This window comes from Haematobia irritans, chromosome 2, assembly GCF_050003625.1.
Source record: "Haematobia irritans isolate KBUSLIRL chromosome 2, ASM5000362v1, whole genome shotgun sequence".
Classification (NCBI taxonomy): Eukaryota; Metazoa; Arthropoda; class Insecta; order Diptera; family Muscidae; genus Haematobia; species Haematobia irritans.
In genome coordinates this window covers 213,010,172-213,031,494 of record NC_134398.1, presented here as the reverse complement: position 1 = coordinate 213,031,494, position 21,323 = coordinate 213,010,172, and the positions used below count along the sequence as shown (strand labels likewise).

The following is a 21,323-nucleotide window of genomic DNA, read 5'->3' as shown; positions in this document are numbered from 1 at the left end:
ATTTTAACGGCCTCAAATTGACATAAAATATATGGCAAACACAAATATCCAACACTTGAAACAAATAAACTTTTCGCACATAAATATATTCAAAAAGATAAAACATTGAGCAAAAGAAAACAGTTCGTGGTTCATGACAATGATGAAAATGTCCTAGGAAAAAAAAAACAATCGTAATAGCAACAACAAATATCAGCAGCATACAAAATAATAAAATCAGGATTCAGGATACCACAAAGCGGTGGTCGTAATAGTGGTGGCTTTTTGTGTGCTTAACAATTGAATCTGTGTGTGCATGAGTGTGTGTGTGTGTGTGTGTGATAGTCCTTTTTGCCACAATACTACTGTCTACAACACTGTGTACACAATTGCTATTGTTCGTCGTTTGTATTTGTGAGCCGACGAGGTGTGAGTGTGTATGCCTTTCGGTTTGTTTGACTGGCTGGTAGTTCTCTACTCGGTTGGTCGACACTTTTTGGTGTTTTGCGGTATTATTCTTCGGTTGTTTTTCGCACATTGCTGTTGTTGTTTTGAGGTCCGCTGTTGTTGACATACGACTCGACACTTGCCGATTGTAATGACGACGGCGGTCAAAAGTAGTCAGCTGTGTACCATTTCTTGTGCTACAATAAAAATTGATGCTGTCAAACGTGGCAAATAGCAGGACCTTTGTGTTAGTGGGGGCTACCAGCCATTCTAAATTGCTTACGTCCGTCCCATCCATCCAACAACTATGCTGAAGCTATGTTTACCTACGAACTTTTACTCAATCAATAAAGACAAATGCCGCCGGTATTAAATGGTGTTTTTTTCACAACTGTATGTGTATGTGTGTGAGAGTGTGTGTGCGGTTAATCGCTAGAAATAAATTATGCATCATCCACCAGAGCATAAAGTGATAACATCCCACAATAACAACAACGCTTCAAATTGACAAAAAAAAAAGAAAAACAAATGGAAAATAAATTTGTTACAACCTGAAACGTTTGTGGTATTCTCAAAAAATTCGCTGATGTTGTGGTTTTTGTGTTAAATTGTTAGCAAACAAAAGTGACAAATAAAATATAAATAATAGCAAAAATCTATTAACGAAAAAAAGTTATAACAAAGTCTGTCAAGCAAACAAAACTTAATTGAAAACAAACAAAACTCACAGCACCTTTGCAGAGATATAGGGGAGAGGCGATCTGTTATATATATATAGACAGCCTTCTAAAGGCAATTTATATATTAAAGTTTACATTTAAAGGTATGTATAAGCCCGATTTTATTAATATTTTGTGCAATTGTTTACATCATATTTATATATACGCTTGGTAGACATACATCGTCCCTCTAACTACCCCATATATGAGAATTTAGGTAGCGCCATCTGTTGCCAAATATACATCATCACATTCGTAAACATCAACTCGGCAACAATCCTTTGTGAGTTAGTTGTGGCAGAGCCCTCTGTTGGCGAGTCGACAAGTAAATTGCTAGACACGTAAGCAATTATTGTAAACTATCAAGCAATAGATGACTCTATCCACCACTTTCATGAAGCTCCGTTAGTGCTACGTTAGCTAACGAACTTTTCAACCGTACTAACATATAAACGGTGGTTAAAATTTCAAGGGCCGATGTTGATTTTGAATAAAACACAAACTATTTAGGAAATTATTGTAATTTTATTTTATTATGATATATTGGTATTACTCAATTATGTATGGAACAAAATATCGGCCAAATGGGCGCCGCGACCTCGGTGGCACACCTTCATCCGATGGTCCAAATTTTCGATGACGCTGAGGCATTATGGAGGTTCGATGCCGTTAATGTGCCGAATTATCTCATCCTTTAGCTCTTGAATTGTTGCTGGCTTATCGACGTTCACCTTTTCTTTCAAATAACCCCAAAGAAAAAAGTCCAACGGTGTCAAATCACATGATCTTGGCGGCCAATTGACATCGCCATTACGTGAGATAACACGGCCATTGAATTTGTTTCGCAAAAGAGCCATTGTTTCGTTAGCTGTGTGGCAAGTGGCACCGTCCTGCTGAAACCACATATCGTCCACATCCATATCTTCCAATTCGGGCCATAAAAATTTCGTTATCATCTCACGATAGCGAACACCATTCACACCATTCACCTGACCGGCCTCATTTTGGAAAAAATACGGTCCGATGATGCCGCCAGCCCATAAACCGCACCAAACAGTCACTCTTTGTGGGTGCATTGGTTTTTCGACAATCACTCTTGGATTCTCATTCGCCCAAATGCGGCAATTCTGTTTATTGACGAATCCACTGAGGTGAAAATGTGCCTCATCACTGAAGATGATTTTCTTCGAAAATTGATCATCCACTGTTGTCATTTCTTGGAACCATTTAACACGTTGTTGGATTGTGTATCTCTCCATGGTTCATATTGAAATAGAGAAAAATTCGGAAAAAAAATTGGCGTTTAGGTGTGGTTCACATTCAACATCGGCCCTTACAATTAAACCACCAATTTCATCTTGCCTTTATATTCTATAGTGCTAGTTAGCGACTTAACTGCTAAAAAAATTTTCAATTAAAGTTAACCGGGGAGAAGATATTTCAATTTTACATTCTGTTAACTGGGAGTTAAAGTCTAACGGAGCTAAATGAAAATTACCGTTTTTGTACTCTTACAATCAGAGAATGACGCCTACACATTTTTATCGACGGCGGCTTCACAGCTAAGTCGATATAAATTTGTCTATTCGGCGGCCGACAGTTATACAATATAAAACCAATTTGAACTTATCCGAACGATAATGAGATTAGTTATACAACTAATCTTATAATGAAATTTACATTTCATTAAAATTTTCTGAGCTAAATTTTTGCCATATTATTATAAGAGCATGATAGTGATTGATGGTGGTTGGAAGGTTCGAAAATTGTGCTAAAATACAACAATTATTAAATCACGTATCTATTTTAAATTAATATTTTAAATTAATTGGCGGCTAAATTTCAGTCAAGATGAGTCGACATATTCGGCTAAAATAGGCGCCTTCATTCTCTGCTCACAATGTGCAACCAGAGCGGAGAGGGAACCCGATCCATTGTTAACGGCGGCGGATATCACTTAATTATACCCTCCACCATAGGATGGGGGGTATATTAACTTTGTCATTCCGTTTGTAACACATCGAAATATTGCTTTAAGACCCCATAAAGTATATATATTCTGGGTTGTGGTGAAATTCTGAGTCGATCTGAGCATGTCCGTCCGTCCATCTGTTGAAATCACGCTAACTTCCGAACGAAACAAGCTATCGACTTGCAACTTGGCACAAGTAGTTGTTATTGGTGTAGGTCGGATGGTATTGCAAATGGGCCATATCGGTCTACTTTTATGTATAGCCCTCATATAAACGGACCCCTAAATTTGGCTTGCGAATCCTCTAAGAGAAGCAGATTTCATCCGATCCGCCTGAAATTTGGTACATGGTGTTTATACATGGTCTCTAACAACCATGCAAAAATTGGTCCATATCGGTCCACTTTTACGTATAGCCCCCATATAAACCGATCCCCCGATTTTGCCTGCGAGGCCTCTAAGAGAAGCAAATTTCATCCGATCCAGCTGAAATTTGGTACATTGTGTTAGTATATAGTCCCTAACAACCATGCAAAAATTGGTCCACATCGGTCCATAATTATATATAGCCCCCATATAAACCGATCCCCCGATTTGGCTTGCGGAGCCTCTAAGAGAAGCAAATTTCATCCGATCCGGTTGAAATTTGGTAAGTATATGATCTCTAATGACCATGCAAAAATTGGTCAACATCGGTCCATAATTATATATAGCCGCCATATAAACCGATCACCAGATTTGACCTCCGGAGCCTCTTGGAAGACCAAAATTCATCTGATTCAGTTCAAATTTGGTACGTGGCCTCAAACACCCATGCAAAAATTGGTCGAAATCGGTCCATAATTATATATAGGCCCCATATAAACCGATCCCCAAATTTGACCTCCGGAGCCCCTTGGATGAGCAAAATTCATCCGATTCGGTTGAAATTTTGTACGTGATATTAGTATATTGTATCCAACAACCACGCAGGAATTGGTTCATATCAGACCATAATTATATATAGCCCCCATATAAACCGATCCCCAGATTTAGCTTGCGGGGCCTCTAAGCAAATTTCACCCGATCTGGTTGAAATTTGGTACGTGGTGGTCCATATCAGTCATATTTCAATTCTGGCTCTCTACGTATGTGCAAAAAGTCCATATCGATTCGTAATTATTTGTAGAATTACCTATGCATAACCTTTTTGTCTAATATATAGCACGTATGGACTAACTCACAATTTAGAAAACGATGTTAAGAAGTTTTAAGATACCACAACCCAAGTAATTCGATTGTGGATGACATTCTTTCGTAGAAGTTTCTACGCAATCCATGGTGGAGGGTACATAAGATTCGGCCTGGCCGAACTTACGGCCGTATATACTTGTTTTTACCATCGGTTGAGCTTGTGGATCCGCCTGCCAATTATCCGCTAAATGTCACCAGCAGAAATGTCACCAGCATTACTGAGGTGGGATAATCCACCGCTGAAAAACTTTTTAGTGTTCGGTCGAAGCAGAAATCGAGCCCACGACCCTGTATATGCAAGGCGGGCATGCTAACCATTGCACCGCGGTGGCTCCTACCAATATTACAATTATTATATAAACTTAGTCTTGAATTAGTCTTTCGAAATCTGTCTTAGACAGAAAGCAACATAGTTGGAAGCAACTTTCAGTGTTAAATTGAAATTGAGTCGAATGTAACGAAGATCACTTTTGATACTGGTGACTCAACATTGAGTCGCGGAAAACTTTTGAGAATTTACTGGGGGCCCTGATTGAAGCCGTGATCATGATACAGCGTTATTATACCCTATATCAAAGGAGGAGTAAGAGGGGGGGAGGGAGTCAAAAAATTTTATCCGATCCAGTTGATGTTGGTATAAGCCCTCTAACAATCTTGCAAAAATTGGTTCATATTGTTTTATAATTATATATAGCCCACATTTAACCGATCCACAGATTTGGCTTATGGAGTCTATTGGAGAAGTAAAAGGTTGAAATTTAGAACGTGATGTCTGTATATACTCTCCATCAGCCATAAACAAAGTGGTCCATACTTAATATAGACTCCATATAAAGCGACCCCAACGTTTCAGTTCCGAAGCTTCACGAAAGAGCAAATTTAATCCGATGCGGTTGAAATTTGACCTTCTAATTATCATGCGAAAATTGGTTCATACCGTTTGTTATTTATTTACAGTCTCCTCTTTTTAAAGCGATCAATACCTTAAGCCGCTTATATAGGTATTTTATGTGTCTTTTTATACCCACCACCATATGTTTGTAATTCCGTTTGTAATACATCGAAATATCGATTTCCGACATAAAGTACACATTCTTGATGAGGGAGAAATTCTAAGACGATATAAAGATGTCCGTCTGTGTGTCTATTTTAACCATGCTACAATCTTCAATAGTCAAGCTATCGTGCTGAAATTCTGCATAATCTCGTTTTTTGTCTGCAGGCAGGGCAAGTGGGTTATATCGGTCCAGAGTTTGGTTTGGATTTGGGTCTTGAGCGTCTAGACATCCCAATATTTATCAGATGTGTCTGAATTTAAAAATCTATAGGAATTTTTGGTGTATAAATAAGCGTGCCGAATATTGTGTAATTCGGTCCACATTTCGATTCAGCCCCCACATACACCGATTTCTCGATTTGACTTTTTGAGTTTCTAGGCCCGATTTGCCTGAAATTCATCAATCTAGAGGTATCTTGGGTCCACACATAAGTTAGGTTAGGTTAGGTTCTGTGGCAGCCCGATGTATCAGGCTCACTTAGACTATTCAGTCCATTGTGATACCACAGTGGTGAACTTCTCTCTTATCACTGAGTGCTGCCCGATTCCATGTTAAGCTCAATGACAAGGGACCTCCTTTTTATAGCCGAGTCCGAACGGCGTTCCACATTCCAGTGAAACCACTTAGAGAAGCTTTGAAACCCTCAGAAATGTCACCAGTATTACTGAGGTGGGATAATCCACCGCTGAAAAACTTTTTGGTGTTCGGTCGTAGCAGGAATCGAACCCACGACCTTGTGTATGCAAGGCGGGCATGCTAACCATTGCACCACGGTGGCTCCCCCACACATAAGTGCGTCAAATATGGTGCGTATCGGTCCATATTTTGATATACGCCCAGTCTCTCGATTTCACTTCTTGGGCTTCTAAATACTGCAATTTTTATTCGATTTTCTTGAAATTCAGAGTGGTATTTTAGGTCAGTAAGTAGGTATGGCGAATATGGTGTTATTCGATTCACGTTTTGATATAGCCCCCAAGGTTAGGTTAGGTGGCAGCCCGATGTATCAGGCTCACTTAGACTATTCAGTCCATTGTGATACCACATTGGTGAACTTCTTTCTTATCACTGAGTTCTGCCCGATTCTATGTTAAGCTCAATGACAAGGGACCTCCTGTTTATAGCCGATTCCGAACGGCGTTCCACATTGCAGTGAAACCACTTAGAGTCGAAGCAGGACTTAAAGTCGAAGCTTTGAAAACCTCCGAAATGTCACCAGCATTACTGAGGTGGGATAATCCATCGCTGAAAAACTTTTTGATGTTCGGTCGAAACTGGGTTTGAACCCACGACTTGTGTATGCAAGGCAGGCATGCTAACCATTACACCACGGTGGCTCCCCCCCCAAACAGGCGGATCCCTCGATTTGACTTCATACGCTTCTAGACACCGACATTTTTGTCCGATTTGCTTGAAACTCAAAGTCAAAGGTAAAGGGTGATTCTTTTGAGGTTAGGATTTTCATGCATTAGTATTTGACAGATCACGTGGGATTTCAGACATGGTGTCAAAGAGAAAGATGCTCAGTATGCTTTGACATTTCATCATGAATAGACTTACTAACGAGCAACGCTTGCAAATCATTGAATTTTATTACCAAAATCAGTGGCAGAAAATCCGCTTTTTTATCGACAAATTTTGTTCAGCGATGAGGCTCATTTCTGGTTGAATGATTACGTAAATAAGCAAAATTGCCGCATTTGGAGTGAAGAGCAACCAGAAGCCGTTCAAGAACTGCCCATGCATCCCGAAAAATGCACTGTTTGGTGTGGTTTGTACGCTGGTGGAATCATTGGACCGTATTTTTTCAAAGATGCTGTTGGACGCAACGTTACGGTGAATGGCGATCGCTATCGTTCGATGCTAACAAACTTTTTGTTGCCAAAAATGGAAGAACTGAACTTGGTTGACATGTGGTTTCAACAAGATGGCGCTACATGCCACACAGCTCGCGATTCTATGGCCATTTTGAGGGAAAACTTCGGAGAACAATTCATCTCAAGAAATGGACCGGTAAGTTGGCCACCAAGATCATGCGATTTGACGCCTTTAGACTATTTTTTGTGGGGCTACGTCAAGTCTAAAGTCTACAGAAATAAGCCAGCAACTATTCCAGCTTTGGAAGACAACATTTCCGAAGAAATTCGGGCTATTCCGGCCGAAATGCTCGAAAAAGTTGCCCAAAATTGGACTTTCCGAATGGACCACCTAAGACGCAGCCGCGGTCAACATTTAAATGAAATTATCTTCAAAAAGTAAATGTCATGGACCAATCTAACGTTTCAAATAAAGAACCGATGAGATTTTGCAAATTTTATGCGTTTTTTTTAAAAAAAAAAGTTATCAAGCTCTTAACAAATCACCCTTTATTTTGAGTCCACACATAAGTACGCCGAATATGGTGTAATTCGGTGCCCGTTTCGATATAGCACCCGTATAACCCGATTTGACTTCTTGGGCAATTTCTCGCAATTTTTATTCGATTTTCTTGAAATTCTAAATTTAGAGGTAGTTTCTGACATTAATAGGTGTACGAAATGTGGTGTGATTCGGTCGACGTTTCGATATAGCCCTCATATAGGCTGATCTCTCGATTTGGCCTCTTGGGCTTCTAGATACTGAAATTTTTGTCCGATTCGCACGAAATTCAAAATCTAGAGGTATTATTGATCCATACATAAGTACGCCGAATATGGTGTGTTTCGGTGCACTTTTGATATAGCCCCTGTTATAGCCCGTTCTCCTAATTTGACTTCTTGAACAGTTAGATACCGCATTTTGTTTTCGATTTGCCTTAAATTCAAAATCTAGTGGTATTTTGGGTCCGTAATAAGTGTACTGAATATAGTTTGTATTGGTCCATATTTTGGTATCTCGCTCGTATATACCGATCTCCCTATTTTACCTCTTGAACCTATTGACATCCCAGTTCTTATTCTATTTGCTTCAAATTCAAAATCTAAAGGTATTTTAAATGCACACATAACTATGCTAAATATTGTGCGTATCCGTCCATATTTTGATATACCCCCCATATAGACTGATCTTCCGATTTGACTTCTTAGGAGGTCTAGAACCTCCCAATTAGCCTGAAATTCAAAATCCGTGGTTCAGACTCAGCTATAAAAAAGGTGGTCCCTTGTCATAGAGCAGCACTCAGTGATCCTTTGTGTCCATTGTGATATCACAATGGAGAGAATAGTCTAAGTGAGCCTGAAATATTGGGCTGCCATTACACCTTACAGTGGTGCAATGGTTAGCATCCCGCCTTGCATACACAAGATCATGGGTTCGATTCCTGCTTCGACCGAACACCAAAAAGCTTGGATTATCCCACTCATTAATGCTGGTGACATTGCTGAGGGTTTCAAAGCTTTTCTAAGTGCACTGAAAAAAAGCATGCCGGGTTCCAAATATTTTGTCTTTACTTTAAAAATGTTGGTATTGATTCCGAACCAAAAAGGCGAAGAACACAAGTAGGGATACTTTTAAGACACAAATTTTAATTTTTCACTTGTTCAGCTTTTTCTCTTCATATGCTATCAAAATCCTTTAAAATCGAGTTACGACAACTTTCATTCACGGACAATATTTTTTTCAGTGTGGTTTCACTGCAATGTTAACATGGAATCGAGCAGCACTCAGTGATAAGAGAGAAGTTCACCAATGTGGTATCACAAAGGACTGAATAGTCTGAGTGAGCCTAATACATCAGGCTGCCACCTAACGTAACCGTAACTAGGAGTTGCGAATATGGTGCGAATCGATTGATGTTCTGGTATAGCGCCCATATAGACCGATCTTCCGATTTGACGGTCCATCTTATTGTATATACACACAAAAAATTTTTTTTCTGATTCAATCACGAAATTAATTTATCCAATTTTTAATGGAAATGTCTTCAATCACAGAAACGATAGTTTCAATTAAAAAATTAATTCAAGGTCAATTAAAAAGTTAATTGGTCCAATTAAAAAATTAATTGATACTATTATTTTTGTGAATGATTTTTGTTTCAATTAAAAAATTTGTTGAATCAATTAAATTTTTAATTGAATATTTTTAAAAACTCAATTAAAATTTTAATTGGAAAAATTTTCGTAATTTTTTTTTTTTTTTTGTAAGTTTGCTTGGCATTGCATCTGTCATCAAATCCATCTGAAATACTATATAAGTTCAAGTAACCCGCTACGACGAATACTTTTCAAAGGAAACAATTATATTATTTGATTCACGGTGGTGGGTCCGGCCGAAAGGATCGTCCATCTAACCTTGCAATCTGAAGGGTTTTGCCCGAATAAATTTTACAAACATATTTTTTCTCTGTTCGTTGGAGTGCGCATGATTCTCGTAATTTAGTGTACGCATGATTTTAAATGAAATAATTGAGGTAAAATCCAACAATAATAAAACAAATGACATGTCTACAAATACATAAAAGAGAATTCATTCATTTAAGTTGGGTATTAAGTTCGAGTTTAGGGTGGGTACTATGTTCGGTTTTCGAGTTGAAAATCACTATATTTTCGCGACAACTTTTCCTGAAATAATCTAAATTGAAAATGAAAACAAACATATTCCTGTAAAGTCTTCCCGAAATCCAGATGAACAAGAAACTGCGAACCAATTGAGTTAATTTACCTACTTTATATTGAAATGTTTTAGTAAAGTAACCACGAAAAATTCAACGCGAAAAGCGAACATAGTACTGACCTTTAGCCGCTAAAATCTTCATTTTTTCACGATTACTTTTGTTAATCAATCGATTTTAAAGAATAACAAGTAAAGGGTGATTCTTTTGAGGTTAGGATTTTCATGCATTAGTATTTGACAGATCACGTGGGATTTCAGACATGGTGTCAAAGAGAAAGATGCTCAGTATGCTTTGACATTTCATCATGAATAGACTTACTAACGAGCAACGCTTGCAAATCATTGAATTTTATTACCAAAATCAGTGTTCGGTTCGAAATGTGTTTCGCGCTTTACGTCCGATTTATGGTCTACATAATCGACCAAGTGAGCAAACAATTAATGCGATTGTGACCAAGTTTCGCACTCAGTTTACTTTATTGGACATTAAACCAACCACACGAATGCGTACAGTGCGTACAGAAGAGAATATTGCGTCTGTTTCTGAGAGTGTTGCTGAAGACCGTGAAATGTCGATTCGTCGCCGTTCGCAGCAATTGGGTTTGTGTTATTCGACCACATGGAAGATTTTACTCAAAGATCTTGGTGTAAAACCGTATAAAATACAGCTCGTGCAAGAACTGAAGCCGAACGATCTGCCACAACGTCGAATTTTCAGTGAATGGGCCCTAGAAAAGTTGGCAGAAAATCCGCTTTTTTATCGACAAATTTTGTTCAGCGATGAGGCTCATTTCTGGTTGAATGGCTACGTAAATAAGCAAAATTGCCGCATTTGGAGTGAAGAGCAACCAGAAGCCGTTCAAGAACTGCCCATGCATCCCGAAAAATGCACTGTTTGGTGTGGTTTGTACGCTGGTGGAATCATTGGACCGTATTTTTTCAAAGATGCTGTTGGACGCAACGTTACGGTGAATGGCGATCGCTATCGTTCGATGCTAACAAACTTTTTGTTGCCAAAAATGGAAGAACTGAACTTGGTTGACATGTGGTTTCAACAAGATGGCGCTACATGCCACACAGCTCGCGATTCTATGGCCATTTTGAGGGAAAACTTCGGAGAACAATTCATCTCAAGAAATGGACCGGTAAGTTGGCCACCAAGATCATGCGATTTGACACCTTTAGACTATTTTTTGTGGGGCTACGTCAAGTCTAAAGTCTACAGAAATAAGCCAGCAACTATTCCAGCTTTGGAAGACAACATTTCCGAAGAAATTCGGGCTATTCCGGCCGAAATGCTCGAAAAAGTTGCCCAAAATTGGACTTTCCGAATGGACCACCTAAGACGCAGCCACGGTCAACATTTAAATGAAATTATCTTCAAAAAGTAAATGTCATGGACCAATCTAACGTTTCAAATAAAGAACCGATGAGATTTTGCAAATTTTATGCGTTTTTTTAAAAAAAAAAAGTTATCAAGCTCTTAACAAATCACCCTTTATAAACGGCCGTTAGTTCGGCCAGGCCGAATCTTATGTACCCTCCACCCTAGATTGCGTAGAAGCTTCTACGAAAGACTGTCATCCACAATCGAATTACTTGGGTTGTGGTATCTTAAATCGTTTTCTAAATTGTGAGTTAGTCCATACATTAGACAAAAAAAATATGTGTAAGTAAGTCTACAAAAAATTACGAATCGATATGGACTTTTGCACGGTACGTAGGGAGCCAGAATTGAAATATGGGGGTCGCTTATATGGGGGCTATATACAATTATTGATATGGACCAATTTTTGTGTGATTGGGGATCGATTTATCTGAGGGCTATATATAACTATAGACCGATATGGACCTAGTTATGCATGGTTGTTATCGGCCATATACTAGCACAATTTCAACTGACTCGGATGCAATTTGCTCCTCCAAGAGGCTCCAAAACCAAATCTCGGGATCGGTTTATTTGGGGGCTATATATAATTGTGGACTGATATGGACCACTTTTGGCATGGTTGTTAAATATCATATACTACCACCACGTACAAAATGTCAACCAGATCGGATGAATTTTGCTTCTCCAAAAGGCACCGGAGGTCAAATCTGGGGATCGGTTTATATGGGTGCTATATATAATTATGGACTGACATAAACCAATTCCTGTATGGTTGTTGGATACCATATACTAACATCACGTACCAAATTTCAACCCAATCGGATGAATTTTGCTCTTCCAAGGGGCTCCGGAGGTCAAATCGGGGGATCGGTTTATATGGGGGCTATATATAATTGTGGACCGATTTCGACCAATTTTTGCATGGGAGTTTGAGGCTATATACTAACACCATGTACCAAATTTCAGCCGGATCGGATGAAACTTGCTTCTCTTAGAGGCCTCGCAAGCCAAATTTGGGGGTCCGTTTATATGGGGGCTATACGTAAAAGTGGACCGATATGGCCCGTTTGCAATACCATCCGACCTACATCAATAACAACTACTTGTGCCAAGTTTCAAGTCGATAGCTTGTTTCGTTCGGAAGTTAGCGTGATTTCAACAGACGGACGGGCGGACGGACATGCTCAGATCGACTCAGAATTTCACCACGACCCAGAATATATATACTTTATGGGGTCTTAGAGCAATATTTCGATGTGTTACAAACGGAATGACAAAGTTAATATACCCCCCATCCTATGGTGGAGGGTATAAAAACTTTATAAAACGTTGCTCCGGGTTATTCCCCATGAAGGTATATCAAAATTTGCATCTAATACGCATAATTTTATACCTTTTTTACTGATTTATTTTTGGTTTAGCGGCTAAACTCGAACTTAGTACTCACCTTTAGTATTGAAAAATCATCGGTTAAGCAAACCAATCTAACTTCTAAACACTGCAAACATAACTTTAGCGTCATCTACAAATACTATTCAAAACTTCCCATGTAATGCAATGCCCGTTGTATACTTTTTGTAGCGCCTCTACTCTCCGCTAGATGTCACAATTTTGGAAATTGTCTACTACATTTTCATACAACCATGCCCTGTCGATTTCCCTTAGAGCACAGAGGGTTTAAACACACAACTAAATGAATGAATGAATAGTGTAACGGACAAAACTACTGATACACACACATATGTATTGCAATTGGCATCCTTTGAAATCGTTATTTAAGGGTGAAACAGATTTATATTTTTGGAAAAGAAAATCATAACAGTTGTTCAGTTTTTGTGATTGTTTTGTTCATTGAATGGAATGGAACAATTAAGCATACCAAACAAGTGCTTAGAAATGTCAGGTTTTTACGACCAGCATAATTCATAAAAATTTTGCCCTAAGCATTTCTTTTTATAGAAATATAAACTTTGGAAGGGATGTTTTGAGCAAGCATAGAATAATGGTAATTGCAAAGAAATGTGCAAGGAATTGTTAAGGGATGGGATTTTTCGGAATTGGATTTGGATTACCAAAACTAAATATGTGTTTCATGGTATTTTGCCATAAATTAATGGAAATGATTTTGTAATGCAAAATTAACGAGGGTATATTAAGAATATATAACATATGGTTCATACAAATATTCCTTTACTTATACGAATAAACTCAATCAAAGTGTCTAAATTCAATCCTAGAGTCGGAACAAAATCCCACACATATTTTTCAATGGTAATTAAATCAAAAAAAAGTTTACTTGGACGCAAAGATTGTGATCTTCCCTTAAGGGGTTTGGTAATGATTCTATACCAAATATGCTGCTTCTTTCTTTTAATGAAATTTGTCTTTAGTACTGTGTTAATCATTCATTTCAATTTCTGATTTGTCAAAACTCCTACTTAGTAGGACGCTGTAAAGAATCGGCTAGCAAACATCCATATCCATGAGGTGACAACAGAATCCGGATCATTGATATGAACAAGGGACATATACTAGAGGTGTGCATGTGCGTAATAGTTTACTCACGCTCACGCACACTCACGACAGAAAAATCATACTCACGCACGATATTTTTTGATAGGACTCACGAAAAAAAAATTTGTACTCACGCACGAAAACGTCGTGGCTCACGAAAAATACCGTGACTCACGAAAAATATCGTGTCACACGAATATTTTTATACCCTCCATCATAGGATGGGGGTATATTAACTTTGTCATTCCGTTTGTAACACATCGAAATATTGCTCTAAGACCCCATAAAGTATATATATTCTGGGTCGTGGTGAAATTCTGAGTCGATCTAAGCATGTCCGTCCGTCCGTCCGTCTGTTGAAATCACGCTAACTTCCGAACGAAACAAGCTATCGACTTGAAACTTGGCACAAGTAGTTGTTATCGATGTAGGTCGGATGGTATTGAAAATGGGCCATATCGGTCCACTTTTACGTATAGCCCCCATATAAAGGGACCCTCAGATTTGGCTTGTGGAGCCTCTAACAGAAGCATATGTCATCCGATCCGGCTGAAATTTTGTACATAGTGTTGGTATATGGTCTCTAACAACCATGCAAAATTTGGTCCACATCGGTCCATAATTATATATAGCCCCCATATAAACCGATCCCCAGATTTGGCTTGCGGAGCCTAAAACAGAAGCAAATTTCATCCGATCCGGCTGAAATTTGGTACATGGTGTTGGTATATGGTATCTAACAACCATGCAAAAATTGGTCCACATCGGTTCATAATTATATATAGCCCCCATATAAACCGATCCCCAGATTTGGCTTGCGAAGTCTCCAAGAGAAGCAAATTTCATCCAAGCCGGTTGTAATTTGGAACATGGTGTTAGTATATGATATTTAACAACCGTGCGAGAATTGGTCCATATCGGTCCATAATTATATATAGCCCCCATATAAAATGTTCTCCAGATTTGACCTCCGGAGCCTCTTGGAGGAGCAAAATTCATCCGATCCGGTTCAAATTAGGAACGTGGTGTTAGTATATGGTCGCTAACAACCATACCAATATTGGTCCAATCACACAAAAATTGGTCCATATCGGTTCATAATCATGGTTGCCACTAGAGCCAAAAATAATCTACCAAAATTTTATTTCTATAGAAAATTTTGTCAAAATTTTATTTCTATAGAAAATTTTGTCAAAATTTTATTTCGATAGAAAATTTTGTCAAAATTTTATTTCTAGAGAAAATTTTGTTAAAATTTTATTCGGTTCATAATAAAATTTTCATCATTTTCAAAATTTTATTTCTATAGAAAATTTTGTCAAAATTTTATTTCTATAGAAAATTTTGTTCAAATTTTATTCGGTTCATAATCATGGTTGCCACTCGAGCTACAAATAATCTACCAAGATTTTATTTCTATAGAAAATTTTGTCAAAAGTTTATTTCTATAGAAAAGTTTGTTAAAATTTTATTTCTGTAGAAATTTTTGTCAAAATTTTCTTTCTATAGAATATTTTGTCAACATTTTTATTTCTATAGAAAATTTTGTGAAAATATTATTTCTGTAGAAAATTTTGTCAAAATTGTATGTCTACTTTGCCAAACTGAATTATATACGTATTGGATCGATCTTTTTTGATTTATTATATACCACGTATGGACTTACATACAATTTAGAAGATGGTGTTAGGAGGTTTTGAGATACCTTGAGATACCATCGGCAAGCGTTACCGCAACTTAAGTAATTCGATTGTGGATGGCAGTGTTTAGAAGAAGTTTCTACGCAATACATGATGGAGGGTACATAAGTTTCGGCCTGGCCGAACTTACGGCCGTATATACTTGTTATGATTAATTTACCTTACCGAAGTGTCTGAAAACATGAGCATTATTAAAATCGGGAGTTTTATTAAACTCTTAACATCCCAGGTGTCATTAAAATTGTAATTGAATTTAACTCTTAAGCGTTCTATGTTGGTGAGAAGGAATATTTTCGTGAGTGAAATTCATTACTCACACACACTCACGAAGATATTATTTTCGTGACTCACGCTCACGCACGACATTTTGGTTTGTTAATCACGCTCACGCACACTCACGCTGTTGTCATGAGCGTGACACACGACTCACGCACGAATCACGAACATTTTCATGAGTCATGACAATTTCGAGTCACATGCACACCTCTAATATATACAATAGTTCCAAATTGCTTGAAGCGTATATTCCGACATCGACTCTGTTGTCAATCCCGCATTACTAATTTGTGCACACAATATTTATACCCTGCGCCACACTGTGGAACAGGGTATTATAAGTTAGTGCATATGTTTGCAACAACTAGAAGGAGCAGTGCTGCCGCTACTACTTCAATCGAAGTATTTTGCTTAATTTTCACAAAATTTACTTCGTCACTCCTTCTTCCAAAAATTTGCTTCACTTTTTGTCCTGCTTCAAATTTTTAAAATTTTCCCCATATTACCTAATTGTTTTTCCTATTCCTTTAATTACGATGAACATAGCGGTTTTAATCATTGAATTATTAACCGATGTGGACCAATTTTTGCATAGTAGTTAGAGAACATATACTTACACCATGTACCAAATTTCATCTGGATCGGATGAAATTTGCTTCTCTAAGAAGCCTCGCAAGCCAAATCGGGGGATCGGTTTATATGGGGGCTATATATAATTATGGACCGATGTGGACCAATTTTTGCATGGTTGCTGGAGACCATATACTAACACCATGTACCAAATTTCAGCCGGATCGGATGAAATTTGCTTCTCTTAGAGGCATCGCAAGCCAAATTTGGGGGTCCGTTTATATGGGGGCTATACTTAAAAGTGGACCGATATGGCCCATTTGCAATACCATCCGACCTACATCAATAATAACTACTTGTGCCAAATTTCAAGTCAATAGCTTCTTTCGTTCGGAAGTTAGCGTGATTTCAACAGACGGACGGGCGGACGGACATGCTCAGATCGACTCAGAATTTCACCACGACCCAGAATATATATACTTTATGGGGTCTTAGAGCAATATTTCGATGTGTTACAAACGGAATGACAAAGTTAATATACCCCCATCCTATGGTGGAGGGTATAATAAAATGAATTCTATTGCTTTGTTTTCAAAAATGTATGCTACTTCAATTTTATTCAATCTACTCCACTTCTTTCCAAAATCTACTTCACTCAATTTTTCACTAGCGGTAGCACTGAGAAGGAGACGAGATAGACATATGGTGTCTTTGTCAATATTGCTCAGGGCGGGTCCCTGAGTCGATATAGCCATGTCCATCTGTCTGTGAACACATTTTTGTGATCAAAGCCCAGGTCGGAGTTTTAGTCCAATCAATTTCATATTTGACACAACTTTCTTTTTTTTTTTTTTGGTCACAATAGAACTCTATTCATTTTGGAAGAAATCGGTTCAGATTTAAGTACCCGATATAGCCCCAGAAATTTTGCACACGGAGAACAATTAGTACTGTATTCAGGTATGCCAAATTTTATTGAAATCGGTTCAGATTTAGATATAGCTCCCATATATATCTTTCGCCCGACATCCTCTTATATGGCCCCAGAAGCCAGAGTTTTACCCCAATTTGGTTGAAATTTTGTACACGGAGAACAATTAGTAGTGTAATCAAGTGTGCTAAATTTTGTTGAAATCGGTTCAGATTTAGATATAGCTTCCATATATATGGTTTTCCGATTTGGGCAAAAATAGCCAAAATACCCACATTTTCCTTATAAAATCACCACGGCTAAGTCAAAAACTTGTAAAAATGACTATAATTTGCCCATACTTCTCATACATATTTATCGACGGTTAAATCATAAATACACGTTTGCCAAGTTTGCTCAAAATTGGTTCCGATTTAAATATTTCCCACATTTGTTTACCAACGTTATGCTCCACCCCAGGGCATTAGCCGACTTACATTTAAAGTCAATAAATTTTATAGAACTTTAACAAATTTTGTCCAAATCGGGTCAGCACCGAACAAATTGAACGGATTTGATATGCTATAGAAAATGATGATCTACAAAGTGGTGCAGAGTACAAGATAGTCGGTCCCGCCAGACTATAGACTTTCCTTACAAATTTATAAATATGTTTTATTTGTTTTATATTTATTTATATATGAATATGTTTTTGGTTTTATTTCCAGCTACAAGTTTTCGCTAGACCCTTTAAAATGGATCATCCAAATTTACCTTTCGGTTTTGCCTTACCCGGTCATCCACCAATACCGCCCACAGCAAATATGATGGCTGCTCATCCTTCGGCACATCCTGGGCCAACAGCCAGTCCTCCACAAAGTGTTCCTGGTCGTCGAACCCCATTGGGGTCGGTAGGCCTTGGGGGATTCTATGCTCAAGGTTTGGGTATGATGCAGGGAGCTTCAATGCCACCCGGTGATGAGAATAAATCAGATTCAGGATCCATTAGTAGTATGGATAAAACAGTGGCTAGCCTAATGATGGGACCTTCGACAAGTGGTGGTGGTCCAAATTCTCTAATGTCTGGATCTGGCTTATCCGGTGGAGGAGGTAGAAGTGGTAGAGGCGGTGGTGGTGGTGGTGGCGGCTGCAGCAGTGGTACAGATTCCGATAATATCAGTGTTGGCGGAGCTGGAGGAAAACAAAAGAATAGACAAGGCAAAACAGTGAGACTGAATATAAATGCAAGGTGAGTATAAGTGTACTAAATACTATGTACTAAATAGTATAGATTGAGTACAAAAATGTGCAACCCTGTTATCGGCTGTTTAAATAAAAGTTTAATTTAAATTTTTAATTCATAAAATGCTCAAATGAAAATACAGTGAAACTTCTGAAATGTGGACACCCACGGTCGCCTAAATTTTGTCCACATTTAAGAGGTGTCCAGCTGTGAGAGTTTAATTTTAATGTATTAATATAGCAAATGTCCCCAGACAACTGTCCACATTTGGGAGGTGTCGGGTTTTCAGAGTGTCCCAGTTTGAGAGGTGTCACTGTAAATAGTTGTGGGTTTTGCTAACGTAATTTAATTATTATTCATTAGTAAGTGAAAAATCTTATATATCTCTAAAATTTACAGAGAACGCCGTCGAATGCATGATTTGAATGATGCCTTGGATGAATTACGCACTGTGATACCCTATGCTCACTCACCTTCGGTTCGTAAACTTTCCAAAATAGCCACCCTACTATTGGCTAAGAACTACATTCTCATGCAACAAAATGCCATTGAAGAGTTGAGAAGGTATGATCAAATATATATGAAATATTTTACAGAAATATAATTAATGTTATTTCTATTTTTAATTTTCAATAGATTATTGGCCTATATTCAAAGTACTACCGGAGCTGCTCCCTTAGATTTGGCTTCATTCCCTGCAGCAGCAAAACTTCAAGCCTTATTACAAGGAGCTGGATTAGAACCACCAGCGGGTGGGAATAGTTAAGTAGGAAATAAAAATTAAAAATTTTAGAAATTTTATTGAGAAAAGGAAATTCAAAAATTTTCATCAAATTGTAAAAAAAATTTAAAAATGTTTAAGAGGAAAAAAATTGAAGATGATTTTGTTTCTTTGTGTACAATATTATCATCGATTTTCGAAAATTAAAAGAAATACTTCATTAAATTTTCTTACGTAACCCGAAATTTTTTTTTAATATTTTAAAAATATTGAAATATTATTGCAAGGGTCTGTACGAGTAATAGAACCACCAAGTAAAAAAAGAAATTTAAATATTTTATTTTTTTTTTTTAAGAAAAGGTAATGCAAAAATATTTTCTAAATATTACATCAAATTGTTGTTTAAAATATATTTGAGAGAAAATTCTGATGTTATTTTATTTCTTATGGAAGATACAACATTTTTTGAATTTTTCAAAATAAGGAGAAATACCTCATTAACTTCTCTTATATAATTCGAAAAATTAAATGCACTAAATTCATTAGTTTTAAGATATTTAAAAATAATGGAAATATCTTAAAGGATTTTTTCCATATACCAAAGAGATATAATTCTACAAAAAAAAAATGGTTATTTCATTTTTTTTTCTTTTTTGAACAGATGGAATAAGAGAATAAAATAATTCCTCAAAAATATTTTAAAACATTAGAATGTGAACACTTAAATGCATTTAAAATTTATTTCCTAATAATGTGGGGAAAATTTCCAATATATTTTTAAGAGCATAAAATCAATCTAGTCACCACGGAAATATTAAAAAAATATTTAAATAATAATAAAAGAAAGTGATTTTCCCGAAAGCAATTAATAGCAATTTATTAAAGAAACATAATTTTAATTGTATTTTTAATTTATTATTATAAACCAAAAAAAAAATTGTGAAATTGATGATATTATAAATATAAGTATTATAATCGACATTATTCGAAGAAACTAAAAATAAAAACATATTTAATGAAAAGTAAAACTGAATTATTAAGGTTTTTAACAGCAGCAGGAAAAATAGGTAATTTTTCATATTTTTTGTCAACTCAACTAAATTCTCTAGTATTCATTGATTTTTTAAAAAGTCCGCCCGTTGCTAAAATTAACTTATGTTTAGTGAAAAATATATTTTTTATTTATGTTGAAAAAATGTTTAACGAATTTCCAGCCCCAGCCCAATGGAATTGAGTTTATACAAAGTATGTCTCCAACATTTTACGAACTGAACGTTGGTATAAACATATAATAATATCAATTAAATAAAATAAATCCCAATTTGTGCCACCAAAAAACAGAGTTTTTTTTACGATTTTCATTTTCTTTCACTCACTCGCCTAAATTCCAAGGCAAAGTTCTACACTTCATACATTGCCTTCGGAGCCTTGTTCCTTGAAATAAAACTCCACTAAATATCCTCCTTACCTTGGAGAGAGAGAGGCCAATTATTTACTGCTCGATGCACTCAAAAAAGAAAAAAAGTTTACTCGGATCCAAAGATTTTGACCAGTAAATAAGAATTTTGGTATTGATTCCGAGCCAGAGATGTGACTTCTTTAAAATAAAGAAATTTTTTAAATCTAGGATCAATAAAATTAAAATTAGGATACATATTTCATTTATGGAATTTTTATTTTCTTTTCGCGGTATATTAATGAAGCTATTCACGTACAAACAAATGACAGTTAAAAATCCAAATTAACAGGTTGGCTGATAAGTCCCCGGTCTGACACATAGATGGCGTCGCTAGTATTAAATGCATATTATTTTTATATAGTACCAACCTTCAAATGATTAGTGTCATAATTTGACGTCTGTAAGTCAATTAGTTTGTGAGATAAAGCGTCTTTTGTGAAGCAACTTTTGTTATTGTGAAAAAAAAATGGAAAAAAAAGGAATTTCGTGTTTTCTGAAGGGGAAAACATACGGTGGAAGCAAAAACTTGGCTTGATAAT

General features: G+C 36.9%; 1 protein-coding gene across 1 annotated transcript; it reads left to right on the top strand.

The window, feature by feature from the left end:
• The first annotated feature begins 502 nt into the window (after window positions 1-502).
• On the top strand, window positions 503-19,809 carry Oli (basic helix-loop-helix family member olig). The gene is made up of 4 exons (XM_075297358.1): window positions 503-1,249; window positions 18,090-18,610; window positions 19,004-19,168; window positions 19,241-19,809. The coding sequence occupies exons 2-4, from the start codon at window positions 18,117-18,119 to the stop codon at window positions 19,368-19,370; spliced, it is 789 nt and encodes a 262-aa protein (XP_075153473.1). The 5' UTR covers window positions 503-1,249; window positions 18,090-18,116; the 3' UTR covers window positions 19,371-19,809.
• Window positions 19,810-21,323: the final 1,514 nt, after the last annotated feature.